Raw genomic sequence first — 19,841 nt, forward strand, 5'->3', positions numbered from 1 at the left:
CATGCTAATTAAAAGTTGTGAAGGCATTTGTGATGACTGAAAGAGTATTAATTTATTGTTGGATAACATGAGCTACTGAAGATAGCATATTATCCCTCCCCCCCCTCACAAAAAACTGTTGACCTCTATGTCTTGCTTATACCTTCCACCAAAATTAAGCTCCCATCAGAGGAAAGTTCTTTCTGGTAAGAAAGAAGTCAGTGACTTTAATCAATATTGGCTTTATGCTATTTTCACTTTATGTGCTAACTTTGGAACTTAACCACTACCTAAGCTCTGACTCAATGGAGTTATGTTAGAGACTAGACTTGTGATTTAATTCACACAGGGAATTCCGTGGTGAAACCCCCTCTATCAGTGCAGGTTGGTACCTTCTCTGCAACTTACAGTCTTAAGAGAGTTACCTAGTATGCTGAGAGGTGTGCCTCTGCCTAGAGGCACATAATGAGTATATGTCAGAGGTGGGACTGAGTTGGTGATCATCAAATACCGTGCAAAAATTTGAAGTTTAGATACAATTTGGAGGCTAGGTGGTGGCATATATATCGTTGGGTAAAGGAATAGGAAAAGGATATTCTGAGAGGGAGGATCCCAGTAGTAGTCTGATTCAACAGATAAACCACAGCTATGTCTGCTAGGGAAAAGCTTGGTTTGCTGCTACATATTGTTGAATTAATTTTCTTTGTACTGGAGAAACCCTGTCCTAGGTATTTGCACTAACTAGTTAATGAAAACATCAACTGGCAGCTGTCGATCAGAAAAATAGTCAACCTACTCCTAGCAAATTACAAAATAATTATACTCCTCTTCCACTGTCACTGTATCTTATTTGTCAAGGAGCTTTACCAATATTTGTTTTTCTTCAGCAGAATGGACAGCATTGACTTCACGTCAAGAAAAGGAAGCATTGGTCCTTCCCTCTGGTAGGTTTTATGTTTGGGATCCATGGATATTGTGTAGGAAAAGGGGCCCATTTCCACGTGTTTCTGTTAGGGCCTTATTATCTTTCCAATTTGATTCTAGGAGTGGATTTAGGTTCAAATAGCTTTAAAGAATGAGGAAGTCAGAGTTTTTCCCCATTATAGTTTTCATTTTTAATATTAAGATAACATTTTGCTGACTTCCAGTAAGTGAAACTATCACTAATTTATTAGAAGGAAAAGCTTATGAAATTGCATAAGGGACACAGCCGAGAGTACTGTTACACTCCTTTACAGGTATTGACCTCAAAATCTTCATCTTGCTTCCAAAATATAGATAAGCCTTTTTTCAGCAATGCCTTGTATATATTTTTATATGCACTTTCTGTCTTCCCCTCATTGTGGGCATAGGGATTGTTTCATTCTTTGTATTTGTATCCCTGTTGCCTATTTCTAGGCACATAATTGTCACTTAATAAATAGTTGTTGATGGATTTATTAATTAATGTTAAGTAATGTCATTTTGGTTTCTTTTTTGATTTCTACCAACAGATAAATTTACATTTGGAAACTTGTTTTTATTGCTATGATACTGGATACTCAAAGTAATGGCGACAGAATTTATAAAAAGCTGCTGCAGAGGCTGTTTCTATGGTGAGATGAAAAAGCATAGCTGTGATACTGTTACAACTCTTATTATTAAGCTAAATACTAATAATTACTAACACTAATTGTTATACAATATTAAATACTTACTATTATTATTGGTAAATTAAGGTAGTCCTGACTTTTAGACATTTGATTTAAGGATAGAAATGATGTGAGTATCAAAGAAATCACATTTACACTTAACGTGGCTATTAGAAAAGCTCTGTTCCTTGTGTCCCTAGTTACTGCGTGGAAGGATTTTTCCATAGAAACAATGTCATAACTTGTGTCTACAATGCATACTGTGTACTCTGTACAGTCTTTATGGTTTAAAAAGCTTTCGTGGGCTGGGTTGGGAAACCTAATGTCATTTCCTTTCTCAAAGTATCCCAATTCATGGTTCATAAAATATGCATATCCTATACATGGGTTCCTTTTGGGGAGGAAATTGAGAAGAAATCAATCTTAGATTCTCATTTATTTCAAGTTACTGTATCTTTATGCATGGTATACCACTTATAGTTTTTTTTTCCCAATGAGAAAATGTTTTTGAGTGGTTAGGTTAGAAATGTCTAATATAAATTAGCTTATGATTTTAGGCATTATCAGTCACACAAAATTGGCATTTACATATTTTATGTATTTTTTTCCCTTTTAGTCTAAAGCTCTTCTGAAACTTTTTGCAGTGGTGGAGTCCTTTATTTTTAAAAATAAGTTTTTACTGATATTTTCTGTTTCTTTCATCACCGTAACTATCCAAAGTATCCCTCCCTTTCCCTCCTGTCAAAGAGCCATCCCCTATGACAGTGTTTTTTAGAGAGAAAAAAAAACCAGCACAACTGATGAATATATTGAAAAAGTCCCCAAACATGTGCAATGTGTGACATTGAGTTGTGGACTCCCATATCCACAACAGGGAAGGTCGGAGCATTTTCTCAAGTCTCTTCATTCAGGTCCTGCTTAGTCTTTCTCATGTTATCACATTTATTATTTATTTATTTTTGGTGTGCAGTTCTTTCCATTTACACCGGCTAGTTACCGTGTCATTTCCTCGGCTCTGCTTACTTCAGTCTGTACCAGGTTGTATAGATGTTTCCATGGTTTTTGTATTCATCACACACATCACTTCTAATAGCACAGTATTAGTCCACTATATTCTTGTACCACAGTTTGTTTAGTCGTTCCTCCAATGGCAATCTACTTTGTTTTAGATTCTTAGCTATCAGAATAAAAAGTGAATTATAATATAATTATTTTGGAGTACGTGGGGGTCTTTCTTCTTGTGGCTGTCTTCCTCAGTGTACAAAGAGTCTCGGGGTTCGAAGGGTATGGGTATTTTGGTCACTTTAAATACATATTTCCAAATTGCTTTTCAGAATGGTGGTACCATTCCTGAGCTCCAGCGACAGCAATGTATCAGTGTGCCTAGCCTTCCACAGCCCCTCCAACATTGACCGTCGCCGTTGTCATTTTTTTTTTTGCGTGCGCCTATTTTCAGGGCGTGAGGTGAAATGTTGCTATTGTTTTGATTTGCATTTCTCTTATTATTAGTGATCTGGAATGGAACCCTTTACTCAAAAAACAAAGCCAAACTTTGGCGGAACTCTTGTAACATCTTCTAAACTTATTTTAGAAACACATGTTACTAATGGTACTAAATAAGGGAAAACTTTTTTTTAAGGAGCTATTGAATATTAGGATTTTCTTGACTCAACAAACAACTCCAATAAAGTGGGTGAATTCACAGTGGCCTTTTGCTTTTCATTTCCTACTCAGTGGATTTTAGACCTTGAAGGGACCTTAGAGGCTATCTAATCCAACCCTTAGCTGTAGAACATGTTAATAATACTAGCATTTATGTTGTACTCTAAGATTTGCAAAGTGTGTTACATAATAATGTAATAATAATAATAATAATGGCACCTACCTCCCAGGGTTGTTATTCGGATCAAACCTAACAACAACCCTGGGAGGTAGGTGCCATTATTATCCCCATTTCCTAGATGAGGAAACTGAGGTAAACAAAGGTGAAATGACTTGCCTAAGGTCACACTCAAAGTAAGTGTCTGAGGCAGGATTTGAACTTGGGACTCCAAGTTCATCATTCTACCCACTGTATGTACCACCGTAGCTGCTTTAAAACCTCTAACAAATGGTTATCCAGGCTTTGCTTGAAGGTCTCCACTGAAGAGCATCCTGCTACATCTTCAGGCTGCCCGTGCTACTTTTGGATAGCTCTAATTTTGAAGTTTTTTTTTCAATTAAACGAGACTTAAAGCTGCAACTTCTGTCCCCTGTGCATACGCATAACAAATCTGATGTGTAACAATGAGTCAATAAGCATTTATTAAGTGCCTTTTATGGTATAATCCTTTTTTCCATATGGCAATTCCTTAAATATTTGGAGAAAACTATTGTTTCTTTTAAACATCCCCAGTTCCTTCAAGCACTCTTCATAGTGTCTGATTTTGAGGCCTTTCACCATCCTCCTTGCTCTCCACTGGATAATCTTCCATCTATCGTGTATGCTAGCACCAGGTCAGAGGACAAGTCCTAGAGAATGTGCCTTTTTTATTGTAGTCTATGATTGTGTTATCTTATCTATTATCTTGATTCATTAGACTTGCAGTCCCCAAAGTGGAAGCTTTAAAATTCATAATTTTGCTTCTTAGGCAGACTTTATTATGGGATCAATGGGAGAAGAAAATTAGGATACATAGCTAGATGTGGCAGATTGCCCTAAAACAGTATGTCATTGACACAAAGAGAGACCAATTTTCATCCCTGCAAGAACCAATATAGAAAGAAAGTTATAGCAGATGAAGGTAGATGAGACTTTAAAAGGGAACTCCTTCAATTATAAATTTCTCTTCCAATCCTTTTAAGGTGCCTAAGGTTACACTATCATGGATAAGGTGGTGATATTTCCTGAGCCAGGAATTGGGATACATGATCTGACATAGATCCATCCCCTTCCATTTATAAATGGGATGGAATATTTTAAGTTGGGATAGTTTGAGGAAAAATCTAAAATGTACGATTCTAATGAGGATGAGTAGATTGGCAGAAGGGAATGTGAAACAATTAAACAAAGGAAAAGTAGTGAGGGACAGTGGGAACTGGAGAAAAAGTAGAGTATTTCTGTATTGAAATAAGACTTTTTTGGATTTTGTTGATGTACAAATCAACATGTGGGAATTTCTCTACCATCTCCTATAAATTTAGTATTTAGTGTGTATTTAGGGAGTTGTATGAGGCTGTTACAACAGACAGGTTAAGTGGGTCCCATAGCTGGTATCAGAAGTGAAATTCAAACCCAGGTCTTCTCATGTCTAAGCCTAGCACTCTATCTGCCATGCCTTGTACCCTTTACATAATGTTCTATTATCATTAATTATTATATAAATACATGTATATTTCTCATGTTTTCTTTTTATTATCGTCATTATTATTTGCATACAGCTTCCACAGAAAAAGACATGAAAGCACCAGCCCCAGAAGGACAAAATGTTACATGTCTACCTCCAATGTCTTCAGTGTCTGTTAAACGTCAGGTTGGCTGTACTGAGGATTATCTCCTTTCCAAAATTCCATCTGATGGAAAAGAAGTGCCTTTCATTGTGCCCAGATTTAAATTATCTTATATTCAACCGAAGACTCAAGCAACTCCCTCACATATGGAGGAACTCCAAGGTAAGTGGTAAAATGACACAGGTTAAAAGTCCACATGTGCAATATTTAAATGTTGATGTTGCTATTATCTTCGCATCCCTAGGATCATAGATCTAGAGCTTTTAAGATCCTCAAAGGATATCTAGTTCAACCTGCTTATTTTACATGTGAGGAAACTGAGACCCAGGGAGGTTATCACTTCCCCATTCATGCAGATTGTAAACTTAGGAGGTGGGATTTGGACACAGCTTTTATGACTACAAAGCCAGTGCTATTTCCACTGTACTGTACTCCATTCTTTAATGTAAACCTTTTATAATTAAAATTTACTGAAATAACTGGCAGGTGTAATTATTGAGCCACTGTCAAGTAATATTTGAAAGATTATGGAAAATAGGAGAGGCACCACCAGATTGGAGAAGGGTGCCAATATCCCAATTTTTTAAAAAAGGAAGAGAACAGAATTTTCACTTTAATAGGCCAGTGAATTTATACTCTTGCAGCAATTCAATTAAATGGTGAATATCTGGATGAAATGATTACCAAGAGCCAGCATACTTTCATCAAGAAAACATCATGACATATCAAACTCATTAACTTTTCTTTGATGGGATTATTCAAATAATAGATGAGAAGATGTTGACTTTAGTTTGCCTACTTTTTGTAAAGCTTTTGATAAAGTGTCTAGTACTCTTCTTGAGGAGAGGATGGAGAAATGTGGACTAGCTGATAATACAGTTAAAATGGATTCAGAAATATTTGGATGGTCTGAATCAGACATATGCATATTGTTCTACGTTAGTGTGTCAGGTAGTCTCACTTTAAGAAAATGTGCTTTGTTCTATGTTGTATAACTTTTTATTAGTGATTTGGGTATAGCCATCAATGGTATGCTCATTAAATTTGCAGATGATACAAATCTTGGAGGGATAGCTAGCTAACACACTAGATGACAGAGTCAAGATCCAAAAAGATCTTGAGCTAGCTAGAGCATTAGGTCTAATAAAATGACATTCAATAAGGATAAATCAATAAGTATTAAGTATTAAGTACAAATATTAAGCACCTACTATGTTCCAGAAATCGTGCTAAACACTGGGGATGCAAAGACAAAAAAAAGAAAACAAATCCCTGCTCTCAAGGATCTTAGACTTGGGTACAAAAAACCCCAAACTTCACAAGTATAAGGTTGGAGAGGCATTTTTAGATATAACTTGTGAAAATAAGTTGTCCGTCTTAGCAGACTTCAAAGCTTGATATAAGATAGCAGCGTCATAGGACAACTAAAAAAGCTGAAGTGGTCTTGCGGTGCATTGATAGGCATGGCTTCTGAGAACAGGGAGGCAATGCGCCCACTGCACTCTGCTCTTGTCAGATGTCACCTGAAGTATTGTTTACCAATGTCCTTAAACTATGGTCACCGTAGTTTAAGAAGGACATTGGTAAACAATACTTGAGAGTGCAGTGGTCTCATTACCTTGGTCACCATAGTTTAAGAGGGACATCGAGTGATGGATATTTAGAGGCAGGCAATCATCCAGGATTCTGAAAGGCTTAAGAGACTGATTGAAGGAACTGGTGGTATTTAGTTTGAAAAGGCAAGAAATCAAGAGGTCGTTGATAACTATTTTCAGGTATTTGAAGAGTTGTCTTGTAGTAGAAGGATCAGACTTGTTCTTTTTGGCCTCAGAATCAGAACCGAGACCAATGAGGTTGTAAAATGGCAAATATAAGCTTGTTGTCAAGAAAACATCTGAACAAGTAGATCTGTCCCCTTATTGGAAGTCATACCACAGTACTTCTGTGCAGTTGGTGTAGTGTACAAACTATAGGGCTGGTCATATTGTCCCTGTTTTTACAGATGAAAAAACTGAAGCTTGGAGGGTAAGCTACTTAGTGCTCATCATTGCCCTTAGCAATGAATGACTTTTGAGTGGTCAGAAATGGCTCCAGCTCGATGCTCTGCTCTTTCCCTCAGGCTTGGTGGAGTGCTACAGAGCTTTCCATGTGAAAAGTATTCTGTTCTGGTGACTTGTGTCACTCCCTTTGTGTCTTAGTTCTCTGACCTGGCGCTGGCAGTTCAGAGCTTTGCAGCACTGATGCTTCTGGGTTGCAGCCCCAGTAGGCTTTTGCTCCTGAAGGACTGTGCAAAGCTGGTTGTGGAGGTCTGAACAAACTTCCATAGGCTGGATTTTGGATTTCTATGGCACTGGAAAGAGGGAGGGGAAAGAGGGGTATAGGAGGTAGGTTCTTTTTAAAGCCTGTAATGTGTCCTTGAATCTGTTAGTTTGGCCTCCCCTGCTGCTGATACTGTTGGAGGTGGGGGACGGGTACTATGTGAACTCAAGGTTAGTGAGCATCAATTCCTGGGTTTGTGGTTTTTTTCTTAACCTTCTATAGGATGTCTTACACCATGGAAACAGCTGAAGTTGCTTTATCTTTGGTGTGTAATTCCTGTTTTGGAGAGTTTTGAGAAGTTGTGGGATTTGAAGAAAATGGATTGAAGAGAATGCCATTTTGTTGCTCACATGACCTCCTATACTACACACTATTAATGTATCCTGATACCAGTCTATATTTTGCTCCATCAATCTTGGAGTCCTATGGATATTAGTAAGTTTGACAGTAGTGATTTTAGCAGTAGTTCATAGGAGGAAGCTAGATTCATAAGTGAATGGAAGAAAACCATTTAGAAATGTATTCTGAAGTTTGTCCAAATATTGTTGAACCTGCTAGGATTGTATCCTTAGTTCTTTTTCTCTCTCTTTGCCATTTTGGATAGTTAATGGTCTCATCACTGGTCCCTTACCCAAGGAATTTGTGGCGTTTTAGAATCAAGCAAATTGTGAGCTCAGAATAAATATTTTTAGATAACTATTTTAACCTACTTCCCCGCCCTCCCCCCCATGGTTGTGGCATAATTTTAGCATGATTTTGCTTTCAATTTTCAAATGTCTGAAAATTATATGTAGCTTGGTGGGTCATTATGTTGGGTGGCTCTCCTACACATCTCACCTTGCTGTTTAGATCAAGATTCAATAGATTATAAACTTCTTGAAGTCTTAATACCTTTCTGCATGTAGTAGACACTTAAATGATTGAATTATATTGAAACTATGACTGCTATGATGAGAGGCAGTGTGGCAAAGAAGATAGAGGGACATCCTTGGACTCAGGAAGATTTGGGTTCAGGTCCAGCCTCTGACAGTTAATTGTGTGCCCAACAGCAAGATTCTTAACCTTTCATTGCCTCAGGCAACTCTGTAAATCGTAAGTTACAAGTGAGTTGCTGATCTGTATTGGTGAAGGGAGTTCCCACACTAGGAGTTTCCTACTCATGAAGATTGTTGGTTCCTAAGGTTTTTTTTCCCCCCTCTTTTCTCTGGGTCATGAAATTTATAAGTAACTAATTATCACAATTATTTATTTAAATTTATGAGTAATTAAGGATCATCTTATACTGTAACAGAAAATTCTACAAGTATACTCCTTTGTAAAGTTGTCAGGCCAGTGTAATTCACTGGTACTTCCAAAGTCAGGGTCTCCTATCTTATTAGCCAATTCTAACTATAAGCCAATTGCTTAGCTTTGCTACCTATTTTGAGGCTTTCTTTTTTTATTTCTTAACTTGGGCTGTTAAATATTAGAGAGATGTCAAGTACTTTATGTAAATATTTCACTGATAAGCAGCAGCATTTACGTAAAAAGAGTCTTGTTAGCATTACAATAACCTGGCTGCTTCTGGAACACACAGGAAAAGAGAAAAATGATGAAGCTTGAAGTGGTTTACATTCATAGCCTAACTTTTGCAAGATAAAATTCACTATCCCGTTGTTTTTTCAATTCCTATTTGAAGGAGGGGAGATCAGAATAGGTTACCTTTTAATTCCTAAGCTTCACTTCTGATCTTCCTTCTCCACTTTGGCTCAGTACAGTGGAGTTGCATCATATATTTTTTCATTTCACTTATTCAAATTCAGCTATATGGACTTGAGGAAAACAAAGAGACAGAGAAAAATAAGAATTTAAATCATGTAGGTTGTTATTTCATTCAATAAGCTTGTGCTTTAGAGCAGGGCTTGTGTGTTGGCAATCAAAATGGGCTCTTAGCACTTAGTTCAACCAAGTGCCTTTGAAGAGTTTGGCCTTTGTTTCCTTGATTAAATTAAGAGTCTTCAATGACCTCCTTGCCTCAAGGGAAAGCCTAGTTTGCATGGGTTTGAGTGATATGTCTGTGACATCAGAGGCTTTTATACCACGTGGGTTTAAGTTGCATCTTTGTGACAATTTTAGGTCATGTGGGTGAATCGCATGTGTGACTCACCCTTGACCCTGAAAAAGATATAAAACCGGGAGTTGGCTTTCTCTTTTTCGGAGCTCTGAACCACAGCCGTGGTGGCTCCAGTGACTCTGGGCCAGCCCTTGTTATCAGCTTCCAGGGCTGAACTTAGATGTTGGTAACTATGAATTGTATTTGGCCTGTGTGTCGATGTTTGTAATTTGTTTGTATTTGCTCTGAAGTTCGGGGGGCTGTCTTTTCCCCATGAACCAAGTGAATGGCATTTGTATGCCAGATTAAAGTGAGATTGTCAGCCCCTTAATGTTGCTTTCTTTAGTAAAGCAGATCAAAAGAACTTGGGCTTTTGCAGTATTCTGTGAGCTGGTTGTTGTTGGTTTTACACCCCCCCACAGCAGCTGCTAGCTGGATTGTTGAAACAGCTTGTTAAACTTTTTCCACTCGTGATCCCTTCAGCACTTCTTAAACTGTGGATTGTGACCCACAGTTTAAGAAGTACTACGAGTGAGAAGAGAGATATGAATCTGCTGTTCCCCTAATCAGAATCTCCACAGTGTATCTAGAATCTCATTTTCCTACCCTCAATCATTCTGCTTAGGCTAGTGAGAGGGACAACCTGTACTTGGTCTTTGTACCATTCCTGCTGACCTCTGGAAAGCCCCTGCTGGGTACCTTTGGATTTCCTTGGTGAAACAAGAAAAGACAATCACGTGGTGATATAATCTCCTAGTATAATCAGATTTATGTGTGAATTTCCCTTTGATAATAAATTTTTCCTGTTAGGTATTTTTAAACATCTGTATTTGCATTCTTCTTTTCACATAGAAGTCTCATTCTGATCTTTTCCTGTTAAAATTTACATTCAATAGTTTCTGTAACAACCATCTCTCTAATCTCTCTAAGCTCTCTGATACAGACTGCCTTCTTTAAAAGAGACTGAGTTCCCTTTGCAGCTACAAGAGTTAAAGATACGGCACTGCATACTCTAAGGGAGATTTAAGCTATTTTCTTTTTCATTAAATGTGTTATTTCTCTTTGACATTTTCTTTTTAAATTTTCAGTTCCAAATTCTCTCCCTCCGTCTGACCTCCTCCCTCACTGACTAAGAAGGCAAGCAGTATATCAGTTATACATATGAAATCAGCAAAACATATTTCCATAGTAGCCATATTTTTAAAAGCTGAAAAATAAAGGAAACGAGAAAATTATACTTCGATTTGCACTCAGAATTCATTACTTCTCTTTCCCGAGGTGGATAGCATTTTTTTCACCGTGAGATCTTTGGAATGGTCTTGGATCACTGTATTAATCAGAGTAGCCGAGTCTTTCACAGCTGATGATTGCTATAACATTACTGTTACTGCGCACAAAGATTTTCCGATTCTTCTCACTTTATTTTACATCACTTCATACAGGGTCTTGCCATGTTTTTCTGAAACCACTTTCCTCATCATTTCTTATAGTGCAATAGTACTCCATCACAATGATATACCACAACTTGTTCAGCCATTCCCCCATGGGTGATATCCAATTCTTTGCTGCCACAAAAAGAACTGTTAGAAATATTTTTGTACATGTAAGCTCTTTTCCTTTTTCTTCTGTCTCTTTGGGATACAGATCTATAGTGGTATTGCTGGGCCAAAGAGTATCACAGTTTCGTAGCCTTTGGGCATAGTTCCAAATTGTTCTCCAGAATGGTGGGACCAGTTCACTACTCCACTACTCACTACACAGTTCATTAGTGTACCTATTTTTCCCTCATCCCCTCCACCATTTATAATTTCTGATAGGGTATGAGGGGGTACATAAGAGTTGTTTTAATTTGCACTCTCTAATCAATAGTGATTTAGAGCATTTTTTCATATGAACATAGACAACTTTGATTTCTTCTGAAAACAGTGCTTTTTTGCAGTTCAGTCATTTTCAGTTATGTCTGACTCTTTGTGAGCCCATTTGGGATTTTCTTGGCAAAGATACTTGGAGTGGTTTGCCATTTCCTTCTCTAGTTCATTTTACAGCTGAAGAAACTGGGTCAAACAGGGTTAAGTGACATGCCCAGGGTCACACAGCTAGTAAGTGTCTAAGGCCAGATTTCAACTTAGGAAGATGAGTCTTCCTGACTCAAGGCCAAACACTCTATCTACTGTGCCAGATAGCTGCCCCTTACATCCTTTGACCATTTATCAATTTGGGAATGGCTCTTATTTTTTTTATAAATTTGACTCAGTTCTGTACTCAGTATTTGAGAAATTAGGCCTTTATCAGAGAAACTTGCTACAAAACTTTTGACATTGCTTCATGTTACTATGGTACCTTTTGGCAAAGTGTGGTTTCCCTGATTATCCCTTTTAAGTAGGTCTATTTTTGCTTTTGCTTTGTCTGAGATCATGATTGCTCTGCCTGCCTTTTAAGTTTAGCTGAAGCATATTAGATTCTGCTCCAGCCCTTTATTTAACTCTGTGTGTGTGTGTGTGTGTGTGTGTGTGTGTGTGTGTGTTTGTGTTTCAAGTGTGTCTCTTATAAAAAACAAACATGTTGTTGGATTTTGGTTTCTAATCCATTCTGCTATCCACTTCTGTTTTATAGAGGACCTTATCCCATTCACATTCACAGTTATGATTACAAACTATATTTTCCCCTCTATACCATTTTCTTCTAGTTTTTCTTTTTTCACTCTTTTGGTGCTGTCCTTCCTCAAAAGTCTATTTTGCTTCTAACCACTGCCTCCCTTAATCTGTCTTTTTATCATGCTCCCTCTTTTCTTTTATTTTCTTCTCCTTCTATTTCTCTATTGCCTAAGCTACATTTCTATAGAAAACTAAGTGTGTGTGTATATATATATATATATATATATTTTTTTTTTTTCTTCCCTTTTTGAACCAATTCTCATGAGAGTGAGGTTCAAGCACTGCCTGCTACCCCCCTCATTTTCCTCTCCATTGTAAAAGCTTTTTCTTGTGCGCCTCTTTTATGTGAGAAAATTTTCCCCATTCTTCCTTTTCCTTCCACCCTTTCTCAGTTCATTTCTTTCTCACTCTTTCATTTTTTTTAGATCATTCCAACATAATTGACTCATATCCATGTTATCACTGTAAAATCCTTTTAACTGCCCTAATAATGATAAAATTCTTAGGAGTTACACGTATCATCTTTCCACGGAGGAATGTAAATAGTTTAACTTTATTGAGAACCTTACGATTGCTCTTCCATGTTTACCTTTTACCCTTCTGCTGGCTCTTATGTTTGAATGTCAAATTGTCTATGCAGCTCTAGTCTTTTTTATCAGGAATGCTTGAAAGTCTACTTTTTAATTAAATGTTTATTGATTACACTGAAGGATTATATTCAGTTTTTTTGGGTAGGTGATTCTTGGTTGTAATTATAACTTCTTTGCCTTCTGGACTATCATATTCCAAGGTGTCCACTTCTTTAATGTGAAAGGTACTAAATCTGGTGTGATGCTGACTATGGCTCCATGATACTTGAATTGTTTCTTTCTGGCTGCTTGAAGTATTTTGTCTTTGACCTGGAAGCTCTGGAATTTGGCCATAATTTTCCTGGGAGTTTTCATTAGGGGATTTCTTTCAGGAGGTGAATGGTGGATTCTTTCAATTTCAATTTTACCCTTTGATCTAAGATATCACGGCAGTTTTCCTTGGAATATGATATGATGTCTAGTCTATTTCTTTGATTATGGCTTTTGGCTAGTCTAGTAATTCTTAAATTATCTCTCCTTGATCTATTTTCCAGGTCAGTTCTTTTTCCAATGAGATATTTCACATTTTCTTCTATTTTTTTATTCCTTTGACTTTGGTTTATTGTTTTTGGTGTCTCCTGGAGTTATTAGCTTCTACTTGGCCAATTCTAATTTTTAAGAATCGACTTTCTTCAATGAGCTTTTGTACCACTTTTTCTGTTTGACCAATTATGTTTTTAAAGGAGTTCTTTTCTTCAGTGAATTTTGTATCTCTTTTTGTGTTAGGTCAATTCTTTTATTTTTAGGGTGTTATTTTCTTCAGTATTTTTTGTGTGCCTCTTTTACTAAGCTGTTAATTCTCTTTTCAGAATTTTGTTACATCATCACTCTCATTTCTTTTCCCAATTTTTTCCTCTACCATTTTTGTCTCTTTGTCTAACTCTTCCAGTAATTGTTGAGCCTAGGTCCAGTTAGCATTTTTCTTTGAGGCTGTTTTCACATTATTGTCTTCTTCTGAGTTTATATCTTGGTCTTCCCTGCCTCTGTAGTAGCTTTTTTATGTTCAACTTCTGTTTTTTGTTTGCTTATTTTCCTAGCCTATTTCTTGACTTTGAACTTTTTGTTGAAATTGAGCCCTGCTCACCTTGGAATGGAGAGGTGCTATCCCAGGTTTCAGGCTTTTTGTGCTGCTGTTTTCAGGGCTAGTTCTGGGGGGTCTGTAAATTTTAAGTGATTCCAGGGTGGTATGAAGCCAGGAGAGGTGTGGTCACTGCTCTCCTAATCTGTGCTCTTGTCTTTGCCCAAGAAAGTCTCCTGGTCCCCTACCATCACAAATGCTAGGGCTTCTCTTTGCCTTGGAACTGTGACCAGGGCTCCTAGGGATCAACATCTAGCATTCCTCTCCATCCTGCAACTGTGACCCAGAACTGAATATAGACAAATAGAGTTGCCAATCAGTGCCAGCTGTACCCAATGTCAGCAAAGGGTCTTCTCTATTCTTTTTCTGAGTAGTTTTCTGACCCCCTCAACATCTCTGGGTTGAGAGCTCCTGAAGCTGCTGCTGCTTCGACCACTGTTGCTGCCATGGTGTGTGTGGGCTCCAGACAGGCCTTTACCCTGGTGTCACAGACTTTTCCTGCTGATCTTCTAAGCTTTCTAAGGCTGGAAAAATGTCTCATCCTGACATTTTGTTCACTCTGGCTCTCCAAAGTTTGACTTGAGGCAGTATTTTAAAATTGTTTGTAGAGGGAATGTTGAAAGAGTTCTGCCATCTTGGCTTTTCCCTCTCTTAATGTATTTTCAAGAGTAATTTTGACTAGATCTATTTTTTTTAACCAACTATATGGACTTTAGAACTTAACCTCCACATAAAGTACAACTTCCTGGTACTTTTCTATTGTTTTATTCCTCTAGGGAAATGGAATATGACTTTCTCAACTGCAATGGAGCTCAAATGTCCAAGCTTAAACTAGTCGTGAGAAAATTCCTGAATCTATCCTTTCTTCCTCTCCATCTCATTCCACTCTTGTTTCACCTAAAATCGTGTTTCTGTAGAACCAGTCAGTAATGTTTGGTGGGGTATGTCTATATAGTACATTTAATGGATGTTGTGTTTTTCAGGTTCCGCCAGAGCCTCTTTTAGGGATCGAAAAACAGAACTTTGTAGTTCACCCTTGGATGGATCAAACTATGACATATATAATCCAGTCTTCATGCATCAGCATGTATCACCTGACCTAACTAGGCGGTTTCCTCCCAACGCTGAAGCTCTGAGGCTGTATGGGTCAGGTAGGAAGTGGTGTTCTCTCTTGACACTATTCCCCCAGCATATACAGAAGCAAAGCTAAATCACAGCACAATGCAATAACATTCTTGGCATTAGAAATGAAGTTTAAAAAGTTCTTGTTGATTGAGTGTAATTAAAATGGACACTTTTTATGTAGTAATTTAGTACTTGTAAGACAACATGGTAGTGTGGAAAAGGCTGAGGACTTTGCAGCCAGAGGCCCTAGATTCTTGGGCTGGCTCTGCCACTTACTATTACTACCTGTGACTTTTGGCAAATCTCTTACTTTCTTTGGGACTCAGTTTCTTCTTCTGTAAAAGGAAGGGAGTTGGGCTAGATGACCTCCAAGGTCCCTTCTAGCTCTAAACTCATGATTCTATGACAGTTTTTATGGATAATAAGTCATGTAATATGGGTGAACCTCGATTATATTTAAATTTTCCTTGAAAGAAAGAATCTTCACATACCGTATACTCATTTATAGTATACTCATTTATAAGTCCTCCTTTTAGGAGTGTTAATATTCTCTTTTTTCTTATGTAGGAAGAATGTTGCACAGCATGTAATTGTAGAAATACCATCTGTTATGTTTTGATGACTTTACAGACCTTTTGATTAGCATGAACAAAGGAAGTAGATATTATATAATGGATGGTGGAAATTTTTCATTTTGGTTGTTGGAAAGGTGAATTTCTGTAAAAGCTAACCTTTGCTACTTAATCTCTTAATCTTGTCTGTAAAGACCTTATTCTAACTTGCTTTCAAGGATATATCTATAATCTAATTACAACAATAACAATAGAGATGTAGTGCTTTTAAGGTTTGCAGAATGCTTTATGCGTATTACAATGTTTTAAACCTCAAAATTCTAATAACAAGCCTTTGTTCCTAAAAGGGTCAGGAGAATTGAGCCCTGGTTTTAAATCTTACTTCTTATATGTACTAGTTGTGTGAACACAGCAAGTCTTTTAACTTCATTGGACCTCAGTTTTGACATGCGGTTGTCTTTTTTATAATTTGACGTTGATTTTGATCATTGTTCTCAACGGTCAGAGTTTCGTTCCCATACTGGTAACCAGTGTTTTCCAATCTATTAATGTACAGTTGATTTCATTTTTTTGGTGATATTATAGTTTGCCATATACAGCACCTTTTGATTCTCTCATCAAAGAAAGTATTCACATTATTCAGGTGTGAGGCTTCTCATTAATATTATAAGCCTTTGGTTTCTTATGTTTTTCACGACTTCCCCTGTCCACATTGTGAAGGGATTACTTAAGTTTATATTGACTTGATTGGGAGACTTATCTAACTCTTCCTGTTATTTTTTTATATCTTTGTCCTCTGCAACAGCTAATTTAGTCAAATTAAACCAACTGAACCTAAATTAATTTTTGAAGGTTATTGTTTTCTATCAAGACAGTAATATGGAAGCCTATTTTTCCTTCGTGACATAATGAAAATTCCAATGTGTTTTTTATTTCCATTTATAGTTTGTGACTTAAGGAACCCCAAAACACCTGGGTCTCCTGGACTAAGCAAGTCTATGTTTGATCTTACAGGTTCATCACAGCGATTCATGCAAGTGAGTTGTTAAAATACATTTACTGTGTTCTAGTGATTGAGTTTTAGGCTGATAGAACTCCAGGAATTTATACAGTTTCAGCTGCAGTGGGAAAAATGAATTGTGATAGAATCCCTCTTGGATTTATTTGCTTTAATGTAGGATGAATAAGCACTTGAAAGCATTAAGATACGTCATTTCAAGAAATTTTCAATTGACAGCTAAGAATGTTCTTATTTTTCTTGGATCTCATATTTGTTATTTGGTATATTCTTAGGGAAACTTGAGTTGCCTGAAATTTAAACTTTGAGCTGAAATTATTTTTCTAACTTACCTTTTCTCTTTGAATATAACTATAGATTAAAACAAATCATTGAGTGTGAAGTATTTCCGCTTGGTTCAAATTGAGACAGCAAGAAAAAATATTGCTATTATAGACCAAGAATTTGAATAATTTAATTTCCGCATATTTTGCATATAAAGACAACTTCTAATTCTATAAATTTCAGAGAAGGTGTTGATTTACATTCATAAAGGAAATCAGTTACTGGAAGCTCCCAATCAAGGTCACAGGTCTAGTCCAAGAAATCGAAACCCACAAATCTAGTTGGAATAGAAAAAAACAGTTCATTGTCTCAAAGTAATTTAATTTTATGACTGACTGAGTTTTAGGGTACTATAGTACTTTGGAAGGAGTTTTATTTTTCTCTACATTATTTATTACATATAATTATTTAATGGCTCTAGCATATTCTATTTTGCTTTATAATAAAACCAAACTGAGCATGAAAAATGTTTTTCTATTTGATAAAAATGGAAAACTTTTTGAGTTTGGAGTTTGACTTTGGAGTCAGGAGAAATATAGGTCAAATCACTTATTTTCTCTGTGACTATGAGCAAGTGGCTTAGCCTCTGTCTCATTTTCTTCATCATTAAAATGGGATCTACCTCACATGGTTGCTATGACAATCACATGAAATAATGTATGCAAAAGGGCTTTGTAAACCTTAAAGTCATATGTAAATGTCATCTATTATTAATAATAAGTTGTTCAGTAACAATTTAAATAGTATCATTTTAGGTAAAGAGGTTCCTCAGCCACCCTTAATTGCCATGATTGAGTGATAACTTTGGTGGGGTGATACCTTACTATCTAAAAGGATGAAATTCTGACTGCCGACCTCACAAATTAATTTATTTGCAGAATGGAATTGCAAGCAGGTGTCAAATTTTAAATATGTCAGGATCTTTAGAATTTGATGAGAGGTTTTTGAATAATGAAAAAATTTTCATTGTAGAGATATGATTCACTGTCAAGTATACCAAGCAGTTCGTCTTCAAGGAAGAATTCTCAGGGCAGTACTCGAAGCCTGGGTAAAGAATATAATTTTATTGCTTATATCACTGAGTCAATTTCATATAGCAGTAATTAAAATCCATTTGTGGTATGGTGAGGGTAGGGTGGGAGGGAAAGTTTTATATGTCCATATAACAGTGGGAGTATCACCAAGGTGATAGGTGATCTTAGGAAACTCTGGAGAGGCTGTTCTTCTGCCTTCGGGCCGCAACATCATCAAATGAATGTCTCTTTTGTTTGTGTTAAGTTTTTAATGGAGGTTCCCGAACCATGATTCCAGTGTCACAGAAATACTCATTTGGAAATTCTTTCTTGGGCCTAATGTATATTCCCTCCATTTTAAAGATCTGTTTTAAGATCTGCTCATATGTTTCCTCAACTTTTTAGCACCTTGAAAACAAATCCTTTGATATGAATTTAGTTTTTTGAATGGTAGCTTTTTTCCCTTTTTAAATAACTGAAATGTCGAGGCAACAAGACAAGGCAACAAACATTTATTAAGTGCTTGCTTTGTGACTGATACTGTGTTAAGCAGTGGGGTTACAAAGGAAAGCAAGAGGAACAGGAATTTGTGCTTATAAATACAAGAAAAAATATTGTCTCAGCCCTCCAGGACCTTGTGCCTGAATAGGAAAAGAACATGCACAGGGGTATTGTGTTGAAGTCCCCAAAATCAGACTGGATAAAATCAGAGTTCATATGAACTTTTGGGTGGCATTTCAAATGTCATTTCTGCCTTCTCACTTCAGATACAATCACATTATCCGGAGATGAAAGAGATTTTGGAAGATTGAATATAAAATTGTTCTATAATTCTTCAGTAGAACAGATTTGGATCACGATTCTACAGGTAATTCAGTAGAGTTGGTTTCCTTGCAAAATGAATTGTCAGATATTACAGATTACCCCCTTATGACTTTCTATTATACAAACAACAGGACCAGATTCATGGGAGTTCATGGGAGTTAACTTTTTTGTAATTCGCTGCAAAAGTACCCAGTCAAATCTGTAGATTGTTTTCATTTTATCGTATTTATTTACTGTGGTATGTGGTTGATCTGTAGAAGCATTATGATGTAGTACATAGACTGTTGAGCCTGGAGTCAGGAAGAACTGGGTTCAAATTTCACCTCTGACACTTATTAGCTCTGTGACCCTTGGAATGTTATTTAACTTCAGTTAACTACCTAGAATTTATCTGCTAAGGCATGTAGGCAGATTGTAATCTGTGTCGGTGGAAGAAGTTCCTGAACTGTTGAAATTGTAGATTCTTTATGTGTCTTTACTATGGTTTATATTTGCACGTCATCAAGTCAGCTGGGTAGCTAAATGGTGCAGTGGACAAAGTGCTGGGCCTGGAATCAGAAAGACCTATCTTGCTGAGTTCAAATCTGGCCTCAGACACTTACTAGCTGTGTGACACTGGGCAAGTCACTTAACCCAGTTTGCCTCAGTTTTCTCATCTGTAAAATGAGATGGAAAAGTAAATGGCAAACTATTCCAGTATTTTTGCCAAGAAAACCCCAAAAGGGAGGGGGTTCACAGAGAGTTGGGAATAACTGAAAAAAGACAAAGGCAATTGGTTTGTGCTCACTTCCTTACTGTTTTACTTTAGAAGGGATAAGAGATTCCTTCAGTTGGATTCATTTTGAAGTTCTATTTTTCTTACAGTTTATACATATATAACATAGTTAAGATGCTAAATATGAATTGCACATTTATATTCTTAATAACTCCTAAAAAAACTCCATTTTGAATGTTTTAGTGCAGAGATTTGAGTTGGTCTTCCAGTTATGGAGAAAACCCTACTATTTCTATAAAAGGAATATTAACTTTGCCCAAACCGGTACATTTCAGATCTTCAGCCAAAGAAGGATCCAGTGTAAGTGGAAAGTGTGTT

At 36.8% G+C, this 19,841-nt stretch overlaps 1 protein-coding gene across 1 annotated transcript in view; it reads left to right on the forward strand.

The window, feature by feature from the left end:
* Positions 1-864: 864 nt before the first annotated feature.
* TC2N (tandem C2 domains, nuclear) overlaps positions 865-19,841 on the forward strand; it is a 36,368-nt gene continuing 17,391 nt past the window's right edge. The window contains exons 1-8 of the mRNA XM_036737307.1: positions 865-923; positions 1,473-1,574; positions 5,031-5,261; positions 14,855-15,022; positions 16,514-16,605; positions 17,883-17,958; positions 18,691-18,791; positions 19,707-19,823. Of these exons, the coding sequence (XP_036593202.1) occupies positions 1,529-1,574; positions 5,031-5,261; positions 14,855-15,022; positions 16,514-16,605; positions 17,883-17,958; positions 18,691-18,791; positions 19,707-19,823 (831 nt within the window). The 5' untranslated portion in view covers positions 865-923; positions 1,473-1,528. The remainder of the gene's footprint in view (positions 924-1,472; positions 1,575-5,030; positions 5,262-14,854; positions 15,023-16,513; positions 16,606-17,882; positions 17,959-18,690; positions 18,792-19,706; positions 19,824-19,841) is intronic.

This window comes from Trichosurus vulpecula, chromosome 8, assembly GCF_011100635.1.
Source record: "Trichosurus vulpecula isolate mTriVul1 chromosome 8, mTriVul1.pri, whole genome shotgun sequence".
In the NCBI taxonomy this organism is placed as follows: Eukaryota; Metazoa; Chordata; class Mammalia; order Diprotodontia; family Phalangeridae; genus Trichosurus; species Trichosurus vulpecula.